Source organism: Megalops cyprinoides, chromosome 16, assembly GCF_013368585.1.
Source record: "Megalops cyprinoides isolate fMegCyp1 chromosome 16, fMegCyp1.pri, whole genome shotgun sequence".
Classification (NCBI taxonomy): Eukaryota; Metazoa; Chordata; class Actinopteri; order Elopiformes; family Megalopidae; genus Megalops; species Megalops cyprinoides.
The window spans coordinates 19,288,348-19,302,063 of record NC_050598.1 but is presented as its reverse complement, the minus strand read 5'-3'; the positions used below and the strand labels follow the sequence as shown (position 1 = coordinate 19,302,063).

At 40.1% G+C, this 13,716-nt stretch overlaps 1 protein-coding gene across 1 annotated transcript in view; it reads left to right on the top strand.

Annotated features, from left to right (window-relative positions):
* Positions 1-13,716, top strand: part of klhl4 (kelch-like family member 4) — a 101,759-nt gene that overhangs the window by 43,332 nt on the left and 44,711 nt on the right. Inside the window, exon 3 of the mRNA XM_036549135.1 lies at positions 4,340-4,773. Coding sequence (XP_036405028.1) covers positions 4,349-4,773 — 425 coding nt within the window. The 5' untranslated portion in view covers positions 4,340-4,348. The remainder of the gene's footprint in view (positions 1-4,339; positions 4,774-13,716) is intronic.

Below are 13,716 nucleotides of genomic sequence, written 5' to 3'. Positions count from 1 at the left end.
TGCAGGCGCAGATTACTAACTATCCATGGACTGGATGCCAGCACATCACAGGGCTGCCCTGCAAGAGAGATATTACTGTAGGTTGGCTGGCCTACAAGCGCAAGATGATGAAAAAAAGTTTGTATAAAACTTTACACTCCGTGTTGTTGGCTGGGTTTGATTCATAGTAGCAATATGACAAAAAAGCACCATGTTTCTAATGCCGGCCACCATTCTGAGAGAGGTGGACGTGCTTTGAAAGGGTTGTTTTTGGTATGCCAGCATAGGGTTCTGTTCCATTTTTTGTGGGTTTTTTTTTATTCTTGGATGAGAACATTCATCACTTTCTGATGATGATCAGAGTATCTGATGATGCAAAGGACTGACTGGAGGAAGGCGAGCAGCTGGAGAATGTAGATGACAAGGCCATAGAGCAGGTGGAACAGATTAACACCAAGTGTTGAATCATGGGAGATTTGGTTTGAGCTACAGCGAACCCCAGACACGTCACGGTCAACTTTTAAAAAAGGTTTCATAAGCAGCTGTTTTACAAGGGTGGGATATGACCTGCTCCTGACTTCCAGATCACCCTTGAACCATTGTTGTTGGTTTTGGCATCCTTTGTGGAAAGATACTTGATTTCTGTTGTGCTTTGAAATCATTGTTTCCTAATTGTTTTGTCTCTTTTGGGACTATAGACTGTTTTCCGTGCACTGTTCATTGTTATTCTCTGTTCATTCACAAGTCTGGCTAGGACTGACTGTTAGATAAAGTCCCACTTTCCGTGGAAATTATGACCAACAGCCTCCAGTCGGCACTAGCTGTTTATCTGTTGTGAAACACTTCTTGCCATTTTCTTTTGATGGCAGCTAAACATGATCATTCTTTTAAAATTATATACAATAAATATCACATAAATTACTGAAATACCCATACCGAGGCTTGAGCCAAGAGTCAACAGACATGGAGGAAACTGCAGTGAATAGATTTTTACAAGTTTAATCACACAAGAAGCTGGTATTAGCACTAAACATAAAGGAACTGAAACAAAGAAAGTTAAATATCTGTGGATGTATGGCTTTAGTTCTCCTCACTAAAGGTTGTAACCTTGTTTTGAACATTTATAAAGGTCAAAAACTACAGCAAAATCAAGTGCCCCTTTGAAGGAGAAGAGGTGTGGGAAGAGTGCCATTCTGTTCAATGTAAGGATGCTGAAGGCTTTTACAAAAGACAAATTACTGCAACTTAAGATTTTGTTGAACATTTGATTTGAAAGTCATTACATTAAATTAGTCTGAATATATAAATTCAAACAAGCTTTTAAAATGCAAATCATTAATAAATAATCAAGAAAGGGAGACTGTGAAAAAAATCTTCTGATGTCATGGCAGTTTTTTGCAGTCTACCGGTGCATTAAAATTCAAAGTGAATTTTGCCAGTGGGTCACAGCAACCCATCCCACCCCCCCAAACACACACACACACCCTCTAATTGGGAGAGAAGGCAGGATACTTTAGCCCACCATGCACACACACCACAGCCACAGTACACAGAAAGCAGGCTGATTTAAAAGTATAACTGTTTCATATTTTCAGGCCTGACAGTTGAGCACTCAGAAGAGGGCACAGTACATGAATAAATTATTGGCTGTATCAGTGGTAGCTGAGCTGTGAATCCCATAAATATAGCAAAAGACAACAGAAAAAATTGCACATTTAGATGTGCTTTTTCACAGTCTAATGTAATAATTTCCTCTCAGCTGTGGTTTAATATGCAATTGTATCACTGCAGAGTGTATAAACATTGGCTAAATGTTGAGCAGCAATAACAAATTCATTTTATGTCACGGTCCTGAATTTGGCAATGCTGACAGAGAATGCTAACGTTATGATATTGCACCATGGTACTGACGGCCAGCAGTATTTTTTCAGGATTTCCCCATGCATTTAGCTTCCTTTATGAAATATATCACAGGCTTGCTTATAAAGTGGTATTTCTGGTTCATGTTCATAAATGCATTATGGAAATATAATGGTGCTCTGTATAGCATGCATTTTTTTTTTTTTTTGTCGACAGCTCACTGTCTTTAGTGAATATGACTGATAATGTTAAATTCATCTATTAGATCCCTGAATTTTTTTTTCCTTCTTGAGAAGTTAAGCATTTACATGTTCTCCTCTTTCTCTCCTCTTTCGTTTGTCTTGTCAGTGTGATGTAGACTGAGGGAGTAGGAAGCTCACCGCAGGCTGGAAAAAGAGCAGGGATTGAAGCCCCAGGCAGCTCCATTCGACTGCATAACGTGCAAATGCCCATGATTCGTTGTAAAATACCAGTCATATTTCATAGTCTGTACAAAGGACGGCAGAATGATTAAGTCCTATGGAGCTGCATGATCTTAAAGCATTGGTCAGGCGCTTGGGAAGAAAATGGACATGCCATTGTAGCATTGTCAGCACGCATGAAATCAAATTATCTCCGGCAGAACTCCCTACGTGTTAAAGCTGCATTAAACCGCATATCTACCAGGAGCTCTGCTCCATAGTAGGTGGTGCACATTGCTTTCTTTGAACCATAAGCTGAAATCCTGTGTTTTGTATTTTTATGCTTTTTTGACAGTTTTGAATACAGTTTCCTGACACATTTGACTTTTGCTGTATACCTGGCGGGGTTTCTGCACCACCCCCATAGGTACACAGGATTCTTCCCTCCCCTCTAATTCCAATTTCCTACAGCGCACAGTCTTGCAGGACTTTTATCTCCACACAGGAATGGCTCCTTGCAAAAAAGGCTGGGCCTTATCGGAATAATCACTATATCTGACACTGTCCCCAAGGAGTAGCTGCCATCTCTGTTGCCATAGAAGAATATCAATGAGCCTGCACATTTGTATACATATGTTTTCCCGGAATTATCTGAACACCTCACATTAAACCTGTCACAAGGCAGTACATTCTTAAGAGGCTGACATGAGGATTGAAATGTAGCTTTGCTGTGGGGGAGCTGCCCTGTAAGAAGGCTGTGGGTAATTTTCACAGTGCATAATCCCACAAATACATCGTTACCAAAATGGTCCATCAATACAGCCTTATCCACTCTTGCAGTGTGTCACGTGTCAGTTTGACTGAAGTACCGGCTTGACGGCTGAATCTCTTTGATATAGATGCATTGGGAAGCATTTACACACCACGCCTGGAGTGAGAACATCTTTTTGAAGGCTCGTCATCAGCCCTGGAACTCAGTGGGGCTCAAGACCAGAGCGCTAAAATAGTAGCGATAAAGACACCTTTGTCCCAGTTCTCTCTGAGTAATCTAGGCAATTTTCACATCACCATTAACAAGTTGAACTGAACGTCATTGAAAGATCAAACTTCCACAGAATTACATTAGAAATGAAGAGCATGATCGGTGGTTACTGGTTCTTTTTTTATGTCTCTGTTCAACTGTAAATTAGAAATTCTGAGTACACCGAGGTTCCTGTGAACAGTGAATAAATGGTGTATTTCATGCAGATTTTAATCAAGTATGATTCCCCTGAAAAGTTGTCGTCATAGTGGTCAGTCTTCCCTTGAGATTCATTAATTTGCTCGATGTCACTAAGGCATGGAGGGGTGTCATATTCCTGCATAGTTCCCTGCATGGAGAGCGTTGAGTCTCTGCTTCCCTTGGGGTTCTGTCTGATGTGAGGATGGTGATGGGAATGGCACTGTAAGCAGACATATGTGTGTGAGCGCGTGTGTGTGTGTGAACGAGAGAGAGAGAGAGAGGGAGGGGGAGGGAGAGAGGGGAGGGAGAAGGGAGGAAAGGGGCAGATAGAGAGAGAGTACAGAAGACCCAGCTTCCTAGAGGAGAGAGTGCTGTTGGCTGCTGCCTTCCTTTGCTAAGCTGATTTACTTGTTTAAGGTCTGACCTCATCATCCTGTCAGTATGGTCCTCCACCTCCTGGGCTGGGAGCAGCCCAAAATCATCATCTGAAGCGAGTAGAAACAGCACTGGGATTGTGAGGCGCTGCTCCTTCCTGTTCATTTTTAGCCTGTGTGAGCACATAGAGAGAGAGCAAGGAGAGAAGGGGAGAGCGAGCGAGTGAGAGAGAGAGAGAGAGAGAGTGCATCATGCATGTGCATTAACTGAGCTCCAAGAGCAGCGGAGAGAGTGAGAAGCAGGAGAATCGTGTCGAGTGCAGCCTAGGAACACGCCAGAGCAGCAGAGACTGTTCTTTTCTCCTTCACATAAAAAAACAACAGAGAGAGGGAACGAGGAAGGGCTAGAGAGGGAGGGAGAGAGTGAGAGAGAGCGAGAGAGAGGCTCATTGCCTTCTTTATTGTTTTTGGAATTCCACTTTTTATTGCCTTCATAAAAAAAGGAGAAGAGGATGTCAGTGTCGGGGAAGAAGGAGTTTGACGTGAAGCAGATCCTGAGGCTACGCTGGCGCTGGTTCAGTCACTCCTCCCAGAGTTCGGCCGGCAGCGGGAGCTACATCCAGCAGGAGGGCTTTGATCACCGGGGCAACCCGGCCCAGAACAGGTTAAAGAGTCATTCGCGGGACAGGAGCGGGCTCCGCAAGAGCAACAGCCCCGTGCACAGCATTCTGGCGCCAACTCCGGGACCCACGCCAGTCTATGCCAGACCCGGCCATCAATCATGGCACCAGCAGAACATCATCCCACACCTGCAGTCCAGCGAGGAGCTGCCTAAAACCGGCTCGCCAGAGAGCGCCAGAAAGGATGATGCCAAGACCAGCCAGGATGATGTGAAGAGCCACCCAGAGGACCCTTTAGAAGCGGAAGCGAGAGAAAGGTACAGTGCCTGGGAACCCCTTGTGCAAACGTAAGCCAAGCTGTGGAAACAGGTCGGCTTGCCTGCAGCTGTAGCATTTGAATCTTCTGAAAGGGGATTGGATGCTGTTGCGTTTAATTACAAGACTGTTTGCTGTTTTGCAAATGTTTAAAGCTGCTGTTGAATATTTAGGTAATGTGGTTTGGTTAAGAGACAGAGCATAATGTGTAGATTAAATGAGATTTGGATTGGCTGAATCATAGTATTGTCAAATACATAGGGCAGTATGCAGGTATCATTTTCAGGCTTCGGCTACAAAAAATGTCTTATACAGGAAGATTTGTGAAGGTGCTCCTTGACTTAAGCTCATTTGGTTATGAATAAACATTAAAGCAGACAGGGTAACAGTATATGATAATTACCTTACACATCTTTTCTGTATTCTAACCCAGCTTCTAAAAGACTGCTGAAGCGATCATTTTTAAGTCTGATTTATCTACAGTCATCTTGTTACTACTGTGTAGGATACCTGGGGGTGGTTTTAACACACACACTGCAGAAGGTCTAGAGAGTCAGACCCATAACAGGTCCTCAGGGAAATTATTCGGTGAGCGAATCTGACCACAGACTCCTTGAAACCACAGGCAGATAGAACAGCAAACACTTGCAGACGCAACTCTTTGTGTTGGTGCACCAATGACATGTACGCTGTTCTTTTAATTACTGCGTTTTGGTTCAGTTTTCCCCAGCTGCATTTCCCAGTCTGTATTCACGGGAGGGGGATTTTAGCGCACCTTAATATATTATTCCACTGACTTATAAATGTTGTAGGAAGAACACTGCTATAGAAGAGTTTTGGTGCAGGCACTAAAAAAGGATGGAGGAGGGCAGTCAGAAACATGAATTATGTATTGCTGGACTGACATTTATAAGCACAGTTGCAGCGAAAGAAAGGATGTTAATTTGTTCGTCAGCACCAGCTCAACCCCCACTCTCATTAGATGAGGCTAATTAAAAACTGGTCCGTTAATTGTGGCTCCAATTTTGCCTCCCAGTGAGCAGGTTCTCTTAAGGGACTCAGAATAGCAGACTGTTGGCAGTTAAAAGGCTGTGATTTTTCAACGTATGCCATTGTTTGCGGTTATGTCATGCAGCATTTTCTGCAGGAAGTAAACAGTTCTTCTCCGAGATGAGTGCCATGACAGACCTGTATGAAGAGATGATGTCATCAGACTCGCAAAGACACAGTTTTTTTTTTTTTCTCTCTTTGTCTTTCCTGCTCACAAAGGGGGTGTTAAACTGAGCAGAAGTGCAGGGAAACCGAAGCTCTTCCATTCAACTTTATTGTGTGACAGGATACTTGAACAGATGTGTAGGGTTTATCTTATTTTTTCGTATTGATACCTATAATAGGAGTCCAAAGCATAGTACATAAGACTTCTGTCAAGAAGCTATTTGATTACATTTTTTCCTCGATGCATTTTGTAATTGAAAGGTCTTGCATGGGGTAGCATGAACATCACACTTGGAAAAAAAAAAAAAAAAACATGAAGCAGCTTGAGAAATTGATGCATTATGTGCTAACTCAAAACGGCACCATTGAAAGACACTCCATCATAAAATCCATGAATTACATTCTACTTCATGGTCGTACTTGTAGATAACTCTGTGCCTTGATCAATACTTAATCAATATAGCTTTTCCTGGATACAAAATGCGCAACGGATCAATTAAACTGCACTAAAGGACAATCCATTTTCTAAAGGGCACCTAAAGCTATTATCAGAACTGTAAAAACAATATGAATAATCTCAAAGTAGCTTGATATTAAACTTTCAAGCCAAGTATTTCAAAATCAATTCCAGGGAAAGTGTTAGTTCGACCCAGCAACCAAAACCGCCAAATCAACAGCCCTTACAATTCTTGGTACTTATTACTAGTAACCAATCACTCCTTCGTTTTCTTTGCTTATAGAAATACCCTTGTTAACTGTTCATCACAGGGATACCTTAAGCAAAAGGGCCGATACTGTATCTGATATAGAATATTTATGTATTGGTTCATACTTTTTCTGCACTGCCAATGTATCTACATTAGTTAAAGAAGTGCTTCATAAAGAGCTAAGAATGAAAACTGTCTATATTGTTCTTTCTGCCAAGGCTTGTTCTTGCACAAATCACAGACAGATGGCAAAATTACCATCGCCCCATTCATCCAAACGCAATGATAATTTGATCAACATATGTAAAACTCCATAAGACTACGGTTTTGTTTGTTTACTTTTACCGTTCCTTACAAAAGGCTTGTTTTGGAAAGGACTAATTCTGTCCAAAGTGTTAATCGAAACAACGAAACAAGAAAATGGCAGCTTTTTGCTTCTTATTTCGCTTCTGTGTTTCATAAGGCCTAGGATTCTGGAAACAGTCTAATACCAGTGACAAGACGAATCTTCTCTGAGCATATGTAGGAGTTCAGTCTAGGCCATCTGCATTACACCACCGGATTGCTCATCCTGCTACTCCTACACAAAGCACACGAGAGTTGAAAGATACATCTGTAACCAAAGAGCTGCTGCCATGATTTTTCTGCACCGTATGTTTGTGCCATTCAACAATATTTACTTCTGCATCCCAAAACATAAAAATATTAATAGTAAACTGGTGGTAAGTAGGAACATATGTGAAGTGGTTGCTGATTACTGAATCACAACAAAAGCAGCTACAGTGTGTATAAATAAGACACATATTTCCTTTTTATTCAGTGTGTAATTTTTAAGAGGTTATGAAGTAGAAGGTCAAGCCCAGTTGACCGTACAACCTTTCGGTCTAATTAAAAGGGTATAATTAGCGTAGACACCAAGGATGTCAGGTTCTGTTTGTCCATGCTACATTCAGTGGATTAATAAGTTTTAAAACCAGAATTTTGAAAATTTGCTGTGCTGTCATACCAGGACCTTTCCCGTTATCTGCACCACGCATTAAATTGTTTCCTTCGGTCGCCAAATGGTAAAAATGGCGCTAAGGTCATCCACCTCCATCAGGAGAGGTCTGGATATTCATAATTCATGGGGATCTTGACCTGCATTTTCTTTGAGGCACAGCGGTTCCCCCTGTCTGCTGGGGGAACCATCAGAGCTCTCGGGTCCTGTTGGGGGGGGGGGGGGGGGGGTTGGGGGTCATATGGGCAAACCAGTAAGCTTTGTCCTTCAGCTTTAAAACCTCCAGGGTTTTTTTTTTTTAAACTCTTTTCCCAATCAATAGGTTTCACTTTGACTTGTGATGCTGTATATACAGATACATATACATATATTCAATGCATAACAGCAAAGAAATCACCCCATGCCTAATGACTGCTGCTAAGCGTAGGTATGAAGCAAAGGTCCTTCTGCGTCATTAACCCTGTGGTAACCCTTCTTGGTATCCCCCTTTATGTACATCGTTTATCCTCTGACTCCTTCCCCAAGCTTCTCTGACATATCTGGCACTCAGTATGCTCTGTTCCAGTCCACTCTCTTGACTACAGATGTGATACCGTAGTTTCTGAATCTGCAAAAGCAGCTTCAATGCTCTGTCAGTGTTGTGCCACCAGCATTAACATTATTGATTGTTATTGCCTTGTGAACTTGATGAAGAGAAACAGCAGGGTTCTTGGATAAGGAATAGAAGATGATAAAGTGCTTGGCCTGAATAATGGGTATGTTTTTCCCTTTAGGAGCAACAACTGTTACATTTCTCCAGCATTTTATCAATTCATATTGCACGATTTCATTGTCAGGAACAATGCAGTACATCAGACTGTATTACTAACATCAAGCAAGCAAACCAGGAACAGCCTCAAAGAGATGCTTTCTGGTTTCTACTGATGTCTCTATTGAATGCAGATACATAAATTGGGAATTATTTTTGAATGGCTCATTTGAAAGACCAAAAAATATATTTATATGTATTCCTCTCCCCTTTCAAATTGGCTTTTGCAAATTGAAGAGATTTTTAATCTTGCTCTGATAGATTATGGTTTGAGGCTGTCTCTGAGTCAGAATTTAATTGAAATCACCCCCCTAGCGGGGAACTTAAACGCGTCTCCTGAGTCGAGCTGTAGACTGCACCTCTCCTCAGACAGTGTGATATATTTATCACACCATGTGCATCAGGTCCCACAATGCACTGTTTTATCATCTGGGAGAGAAAAAAAATCCATTCGGGGGTATGAGGAAATAAGCTGACAGTGAAATGTATTTTATGGCGTCTGCTTGCCATTTTTTTTTCCTTTGAGGCTGAAAGCCAATTGACGAAAGAAGCCACAGTACATTGATAAATCCGTGTGTTATCTCAACAAAGCCAGTCTTAACCACGGAAGCCTGAGTTAACCTATTTTTTTCATGATCACAGCGAAATGAATGTTATTGCTGGAAATACTCTTTTTTGCTTCCCTCTACAAGATCTGCGACTGAAGTGTTTGTTACAGAGGCAAAGAAAAAAGGAAACAGTTTAGACATCACAAGGAAATGGAAAGACTAAAATAGCTAATGAATTAAAGTGGGGTGAAATGTGCAGTAGCCAATGTTCGAAATGGCTTTATTGCACAAAGACCTTGTTTCACTGCCCTCAAATGTCCAGCCTGAACTTTCTGATTTCATTTACATAAGTAGTTTTAAATATTTATGGTCACCACGGACGACTATCTGCCTATCCATGCTTTCTCAGTCAGTTCTGCTGTACGACACAGTGAATTGAATAAAGGAGAAGGGTGAAATAGTGCTCAGAAGGGTCTCGCAGGGATGTCTACTGGCATTTACGCTCATGTGCAATGAAACCTTTACAAATTATAAATACTGCAAGATGTTTTGCATAATTTCAAGCTGTTCATAAAAATATTAATACAAAAAATGGAGAATGGAATGAATGGAATTATTTTTTTCTAATGGCATTCATTGTTCACCTCCATGGGCGTAAATAATTTATGGACACTCTCATTAAGTACTGAACTGGAACACTTTTTTCAACTTCCTTACTTGCCTTACGAGGTTAGTTCGTAAACTGATAGCAAATTTATGATATATGTGCATGGAGGAAGGTGGCTCAGGGTTACTAGAAGAGGTGATGTTTTGCTAAATGAACATATTGTAAAATATTTAACGAGATGAGTGTAGTGCTGAAAGCAAGGCTTTGAAATAGTATCCTATGTGTGGATCACACAAATCAGAATTTAAAGACATGTCAAATGATGTGGCCAGACTAATATATATGTAGTGGCATAATATATTTTATGACAAAACTCAGTGCTTTGTGCAGATTACAAAATATTTTGATAGCCTGCTTTGCATTATTTATTTGGATAGTAGAGTCCCTTATCCAGGATGAATTAGATTTTGCTACGCTAAATTTTGCTTTTGAAGCAGATAGAATTCTGTAATGTAGATATGTAGAATGTAGATAGAATGCTAAAATGTGATTTGTTCCTACAATAACTTTGTTGCCCTCTCCCAGACAGAAGCAGGTGGAATCTTAGCTTGATTAGCTGCCAGGTTTGTCTTTGCGATGCTAACCTATGTGTTAGGCTTTTAATTTCACCATAATTGTATTCTACGAAGTGGAGTCACAAGGAAAGTGAATATAAGCAACAGAAGCATAAATGTTGTGTTATGTATATAGAATAACTAAGGTACACCTTTTTATACTAAAATTCAATCAGAATGAAGTCTGCAAATGAGTGCCACAATGAATTTAAATTTGCTTTTGTCCTGAGGAAATATAAAAAATGGTGCATTTTGCATTGGCTAATGTATAGAACTACATTGTTGTCCGCTGTACTGAAAATGTATTTCAGTGACCAACTGGGTACATACAAAGCAATACATTACGTTTTGGTTTGATGAATCACATTCTGGCCTACAGCCTTTGTCCTTCTCCTTTTTCTCAATGGACCTTCTTGTCGATAAACATTGTGCACCTGTCTCATATATTATGTATTTACATAGTTGTTTTATAAGAATCTTGGTGAACCGCTGTAGCTTTTTGGAGGGCTCACCAGCAGTTACGCACCTCACACAGGATTCAAGCCTACAACCTTCTGGTGAAGTTCAGGGTTCCATCTACCATTCCTCAATGTCCTTTGTGCCGGACAGGAAGAAATCATTGAGCAATCAGGAGGACAGGCTTATGCACTGCTGACGTAATATTGTATTTATCTTGTTCATTTAAATAACATTGTTCCAGGTGACTAGTAGAGTGAATATTGGCCTAGGGTATATGGCAAGTGTTGTTAAATCACATTCATCATCAGGTTTGAGTGGTTCATTGCTTAGACAAGCGCACGCTCCATTTTTAGGGTTGTGTTAAGGAGCAGGCGGCATAATGTGTGAGCTGTGATCACCTGCTCTAACTTTCCAATTGGATTTGAATTCCCAGTGGCGGCAGTTCATTAAAAACCCGTAAAGCAGCCAAAGCCGACTGTCCTGTGTAATGAATAAAATATTTTTGGAAATAAATTAATTTGGATTTAGCCTAATAACACTGTCGCCATGGCAATGGGAGAAAAAAAGGTGCCAGTACTATGTTTAGGATCTATCTACTCATCTCTCACAGTATCACTGCACAGTCTCAGACATGCTCCTCATGCATAATGCAGTATTATTTGATTAAATATCCAGGTTTCCATTTTCAGCAGCATTTTTCCTTTCTTGCGAGAATGTGTGTATGTGGGGCTGTGGGTGGGGGTGGTTAATAGATGTTAATACTGAAGGAGGGAAGAATATACTAGCAATTTTGCTTGGAATAAATGTAAGGATATAAACCTAGTCTGGAAAGGAGAACTCCCCAATTTCTTCTCTGTAAATGCTCCTATGCACCATTCTGACTCAAGGGAGAAGCTATATCATTAAATAAAATGGTACTTAGTAACAATCAAAGGACATTTGATGTGGTTGTGGTGTTAAAATAGGTACGACTGTGTGAGTACATGATTTTTATAATACAATATTTAATGTGTTATGGCAGAAAGGAAATGTATCCATTCATTCCAGTAAATTAAAGAACAACCCTTATAAACAAAAGTGTTCAGTTATGTTTATAAAAAGTGGACACTTGATTTAATGACATCCCCAAGTGTAGTGTCAGTATTAGGACATACCTCATGTTTTAAACGCTTCAGGTGTTCACTGATTCGCCTGCAGATGTCCACCATTTTCCAAACACATCATCGACTCACACAGGTCAACATAAAAGGCATGTCAAAATGCTGTTGCTTTCCAATGTGCCCTGGTCCAAATGGCTATAGACTGAAATGGATTTTTAGAAAAATGCCATCATCACAGGTGCCTAATGCAGAAACCATGTAAGAAGGAGTAATGCTGAAATGATGGGATGAGGCATATCATAATATGGACACCCTACCTGAGTAATTGTATTAGGCCTATTATATAGGGTTGTTTTTGTTTCATATACACTGTAAAACAGTTGATATCAAGCCAGAATTTGATTGAAATAACAGTTACAATTTTAAATAAATGAAATGCATTCATTTTGGTTAATCAGTGGATAATGAAATCCCGTACACACATCTGTCCTTAGCTCTCACATGTCAGCTTTACTGTTGGGTGTCCCATGTGCCTGTGGAGGTAATCTGTAGACCCACAATGGGCAGACAGCTTATTTTGGTATATAATGCATTTTGCCTGTGTGGGCACTCTAGTTGGCATACTACAGTGAAATTATTTAAAATGTTGCCTTTTTCAGGTGTCGTTCATCTTTTATCTGTTTTGCTTTACATCCATTCAAATGCAAAATAATCTTCAGACTGGTATTTGCTTTTTACGAGTCAATATGCAGTTTCTTTGTCCCATTAAACTGAAGCTGAATGCTAAGATTACAGGACTGGAAAATTCAGATTACTTTTTCATTATTAAATAATTATAAATTTCAGAAACACAGACAACAAATATCAATGTTCTGCAATAACTTATAATGCAACAGTGTTGTGTTTAACTCTGAACCCACTTTGCATTCCGTCTGATGAAATTCAGCATCAAATATCTCAGCCATTTCACCATTTTTACTGTGATTTTGTTCTGTAACTCTGACCTTGACAAGTAACAAATTATGACCATGATTGCAAAAGTCTGAAGTTTTTTGTAAACAAATTACTTGGCATTTTTTTCAGTGCGCATTTTGCTCCCAAATACCCAATAATTTACTGAACAGCTTACCCTTAAAATTAAAAATAATTTTTATGATGAACAATACTGGTGCCCTTTCCTGACTAAATAATTGTAGGGGCTGTAGGTTTTATTGAAATGAAAGAAATGTTAAATTCACTCCCCCACTGGATTCAATGTTGTTTGGGTAGCAACATGCTATCATTTTTGCAGCCTGAGGTCCTGCAGTATCAAGCAAATGACCAGATGTAGCTGCCAGCACTGGCAACCAACAATACAACTGATCTAAAAGGGAAGCAGAAGCTACTTTCTGTCGCGGGAGTTAAATTGACCAATTATGTGTGGTGTTACTTTCTTGTAAATAACGTCTACTCCTGGACTGAAAATCACTTTGAATGAAATGAAATTACTGTACAGTGGATTGGACTATACAGAGGTAATTTCATGAATTTCCTGTCCTTGGCTTTTACCAGCATTAAACCCGTATGTAGAAGTAGTTTTTTGTTAATGAATAATAAATATACCACAATATATGTGTACCTAACAAACTTAGCTACAAACTTCTATCTCTTAGATGTTTGTCATTGGTTTTATCAATATTAGAATGGCAAGTTTGCCATCCACCAAGTTTTTGGTTGATGGGTCATACTCAATACCCATCCCATACCCAGCACCAAGACTGGGGACCTTTTTGGGGTTTCTTACAAAAGTAACCAGTGACTTTCAGAAATGGGTCTGCCATTAAAGTATTGATCAAAACAAAGCCAAGTTACAGTAAACAAGTTGGGTGATTATACCTACAAACTGGACAA